A 4,887-nucleotide genomic window follows, 5' to 3' on the forward strand; every position below is an offset into this window, starting at 1 on the left:
CATTAAATGTGATTCTATATAGATGTGCATATATAAATGTAGATATATATATGTATAGGTGTGTATATATTATAAACACACATACAGTGTGTGTATTTTGTACACATATAATGTGATGAAAAATATTTTGTACCATATAATGAGATGGAGGTCATTTAGGAAGGAATAGGTTTATTGTGGAAAATGAAAAGATTATCTTAATAAATAATTAATTGATGCCTATTTGGAAATGTCAGTTACGTAATTGTATACAGAGAGCCATTCATAAATTGTTCTCCCACTTTGCATATGTAAGTTACCTTAAGTGATTCTTCACTTAGGAATTACACTTTATGTACGACTTTTACATGGTGCATCTTTCATGGAATTTTCTTTCCGTCCTCTCTTGTTCTCTCATGTTTCCTTCAAAACTCAGCTAAAGCACTGAGTGTTATGTAAACAATGAATCTTGGAATACTATACCAAAAATTAATGATACACTGTATGGTGGCTAACGTAATACAAAAAAACAAAACAAAACAAAAAAAAAAAAACAAAACTCAGCTCAAGTATAACTCACGTAATACAATAAAAAAAAAAAAAAAACCTCAGCTCAAGTACTGCTTTCTCTGGAAGCCTTCCCAGATCCGATGTTGATTTATGTATTCTGGCACAGGGAACCCTTAGTCTACATGAATGTACTCACAGTGACTCTTGTTAAACTGGTATGTAATGATCTGTCCCCTATATAGGAAATCACCGAGAGGAAGAAACCATTTTGTGTTCAACTGGGTGATATCAGTTATGACAGGTTTGACATAAATAGATTTTCTATGTGCATTGTTTATTGAATAAATAAAAAATTAAGTTTATAATATAATAAACATTTCCCTTTTTTTTTTTTAAGGGAAGCTGTTTCTGATAACTTAAATCAGCACCTATAAGGAATAGAGAGAGCCAAGGCATGGAACCAAAGAACAATGTTACTGACTTTGTCCTCTTGGGCCTCACACAGAATCCAAAGGAGCAGAAAGTACTTTTTGTTATGTTCTTGCTCTTCTACATTTTGACCATGGTGGGCAACCTGCTCATTGTGGTGACGGTTTCTTTCAGTAAGACCCTGGGATCACCTATGTACTTTTTTCTTGCTAGCTTATCATTTATGGATGTCATTTATTCCTCCTCTATTTCTCCTGAACTGATTTCAAGTTTGTTCCTTGGGGAAAATATCATATCCTTCCAATCTTGTATGATTCAGCTATTTACAGAACACTTTTTTGGTGGATCAGAGGTCTTTCTTCTGCTGGTGATGGCCTATGACCGCTATGTGGCCATCTGCAAGCCCTTGCATTACTTGGTGATCATGAGGCAGTGGGTGTGTGTTGTGCTGCTGGTAGTGTCCTGGGTTGGAGGTTTTTTGCATTCAGTAATTCAAGTTAGCACTATTTATAGACTCCCATTTTGTGGCCCCAATGTCATTGATCATTTTTTCTGTGACATGTATCCCTTACTGAAACTGGTCTGTACTGACACGTATGTCATTGGCCTCTTAGTTGCAGCCAATGGAGGGCTGATCTGCAGTATTGTATTTGTGCTCTTGCTCATCTCTTACGGTGTCATCTTGTACTCTCTAAAGAATCTTAGTTCAGAAGGGAGGCGGAAAGCCCTCCAGACCTGTGGTTCTCACATCACTGTGGTGGTCTTCTTCTTTGTTCCTTGTATTTTTATGTATGTAAGACCTGCTAAGACCTTCCCCATTGACAAATCATTGAGTGTGTTTTATACAGTCATAACCCCCATGCTGAACCCATTGATCTACACCCTGAGAAATTCTGAGATGACAAATGCTATGAAGAAGCTCTGGGGAAGAAATATCATATCTTGTAATAAATGATCACATCTTCCACCACAAAGAGAGTCATTTGGCATTACAGTTCATTTCCTTAGAATGCAGAGGTCTTCTTATATCTGATTCTGACTCTCCTTTCTTCAAAGAATTTCTGATAATTATGATTAAAGGATGGACTAGATGACTGTACTGTAATAAGCTTTCTTCCCTGCTGGAATATAAGGTCTATAATGTCGTCCGTATCACTTCACTTAGAATGGAGTAATGCCTTCATAGCAAGGAATCCATAACTAGGTAATGCATTAGTGAGGAAATTTTTATAAGATTGCACTAAGTTTTTAAAAAAGATTTTATTTATTTATTTGACAGACAGAGATCATAAGCAGGCAGAGAGGCAGGCAGAGAGAGAGAGGGGGAAGCAGGCTCTCTGCTGAGCAGACAGCCCCACGCAGGGCTCCATCCCAGGACCCTGAGATCAAGACCTGAGCTGAAGGCAGAGGCTTAACCCACTGAGCCACCCAGGAACCCTTTTAATTATATCCTTGTCATTTAGATATTTTATTACACTATTTAAAATATTCAGTCATGGATGGAATGTCCTCCTTGTTAAATTTCAGTTACCTTATATAAGAAAACTTGAAGTGTAATAGCTAATAATAGCAAAAATGAGAATCTTAGAAAATAAGATAAGGTGTAGCATAAATTTCTTACTTATTTCTCAGCATGGTCTCTAGTCCTCTTCCTCAGGGACAGTCACTTCATCAGTTTCTTAAAATTTGTCAGGTAATAATCTTTACAAATGCCTGTACATTTAATTATACCTATGTGTATTTTTTCTGTGTATGTAAATGTTTTCTTTTACTATGTAACATCTTTAAAAATATTTCTTTATTAGTTTATTTAAGTTCAATTAATTAACATATAGTATGTCATTAGTTTCAGATGGAGAGTTCAGTTATTCATCAATCGCATATTATACCCAGTGCTCATTACATCATCCCCTGCTTGTTGCTTATGCAACATCTGCTTTTAAATACACTTTTAATTTTATGATTTTTTAATATACTTTTTATTTTTGTTTTTAATTGAAATTTACTTGCCATACTGTCTTAGGTTCAAGTAACATAGTGCTCTGACAATTATACAGATGACAGAATGCTCACCGTGATAAGCATAGTCACCATCTGTCACCATACAAAGGTATTAGGACAGCATTTATTATATTTCCTATGCTGCACTATACCGTTTGGCTTGAATATTTTATAACTGGAAGTTTGTACCTCTTAATCACCTTCACCTATTTTGCTGATCCCCTCAACACCTCCCCTTTTCCAATCATCAGTTTGTTCTCTGTATTTGAGTCTGTTTTTGTTTCCATTTTTTTTATTTTAGATTTTCAGTAGAAGTGAAATCACCTGCAACATTGAAGACATTCCATACCATTCTATACAGATCTAAATCTAGTTTTTCTTGTACTTGGTAATACTTCCTTATAAATATATACTGAAATTAATGTATGCATTTCTCTTTGGATCCTAAACTTTCAGTATGACAAACAATTTTGCAATACATATATATTTTTGAATATGTGCAAAGATGAGTTCCTAGGAGTACAGTTGTTGCTATATGTATTTGAGTCAATCAATGGTCACATAGTTAAATCTCATTGTTCACACTTATTGCCAAACTGCCATCCTTGAGGTGGTACTTACAGCTACACTGCTGCATCTGAGAGTCCTCCTATCCACATTCTCAAAAACGTATGCCTATAAATACTTAAGGCATAGAACAATCTGATTAGAAATATTTTATTTCATTTTTATGCTTTAATCAAAATCCTTTTCTTTAAAATCCTTATTATATAATTGTTTGAACAATCTGATTAAAATTATTTTATTTCATTTTTATATCCTTTTTTTCAAAATCCTTTTAGTGTAATTGAGTTTGAGCACCTTGTCATATATTTAGCACGATTTGTATTTTTTATTCCTGTGGATCATCTATTAAAGCTTATTTCATTCAATTGTTGACCTTTCCCATGCTGATTTTTATGAGTCATTTGTGTACTAAAGAAATGATCCTTTTTACTGTTGTATATATAATTATTATTTTTCTGACTTGTGATATTTTAACTTTTTTATAGTAGATATATATGATATTTTTAACTTTCGTATACTACTTTTTTTTTTAGCCAACATGTAGTACATTATTAGTTTTTGATATAGTGTTCAGTGAATCATGAGTTTTGTATAACACTAGTGCTCATCACAACATATGCCCTCCTTAATACCCATCCCTGGGCTACCTCACCTCCCCCCTCCCACCTTTCTGTAACTGTCAGTTTGTTTCCCAGAGTCCAGAGTCTATATTTTGTCTTACGTTTTACATTTAATGTTTTTTTGCTTTGTATTTTGCTTAAAAAGACTTTCCTTACTTCTTTCATGCAAAATATTCTTCAGCTATTTCTAGTACTTAATTTTTAAGTACTTCTTTTGGTCTTATATTAAAATTGTTGATTCATTGGGAATTTATTGTGATATAGGGATTAACTGGGGTTTGAATTTTTTTTCTAATTTTTAGTTGTTCTTTTAAATAGTTGTATAATTATCTTTTTACCATTGATGTGAAATCCCGACTATTATATTCTAATGTCCCATTGGTATTTGGATCCAATTTAGGACTATTCTGTTTTATTCATGTCTTTATTCAAGTCCCAATTAAGATACAATATGTGTTTCATATATATAACTCATATTGATATGTGATGAGACTAGTGGTGTCTCTTTTCTGTTCTTTTTCAGATTTATAATTAGTCTTGCATTTTTTGTGTCAAATTCAAGTTTAAAATAATAAGTTTATATGTAAATAAGATAAATGTTTAACATTAAAAATGTTAAAAAAAGTTAAAAAAGTTGAACATGGTTTAGTTACATAACAAAGGCAGTTATTATGTTTAGGATGTTTCAGTTTAAGATTAATTTAAGAAGAGTTTATAGCTTTTCAGTACTGAGACTGTTATCCATGAGCAGGTCTTTTCATTTAACAAGTCATCTTTCATG

At 33.1% G+C, this 4,887-nt stretch overlaps 1 protein-coding gene across 1 annotated transcript; it reads left to right on the top strand.

Moving 5' to 3' along the window:
* The first annotated feature begins 937 nt into the window (after positions 1–937).
* On the top strand, positions 938–1,873 carry LOC131822231 (olfactory receptor 4A47). Its single transcript, XM_059158729.1, has one exon. It carries the CDS (start codon positions 944–946, stop codon positions 1,871–1,873), a length of 930 nt encoding a protein of 309 aa, XP_059014712.1. The 5' UTR covers positions 938–943.
* The last annotated feature ends 3,014 nt before the right edge of the window (positions 1,874–4,887 follow it).

Source organism: Mustela lutreola, chromosome 1 (genome assembly GCF_030435805.1).
Source record: "Mustela lutreola isolate mMusLut2 chromosome 1, mMusLut2.pri, whole genome shotgun sequence".
Lineage (NCBI taxonomy): Eukaryota > Metazoa > Chordata > Mammalia > Carnivora > Mustelidae > Mustela > Mustela lutreola.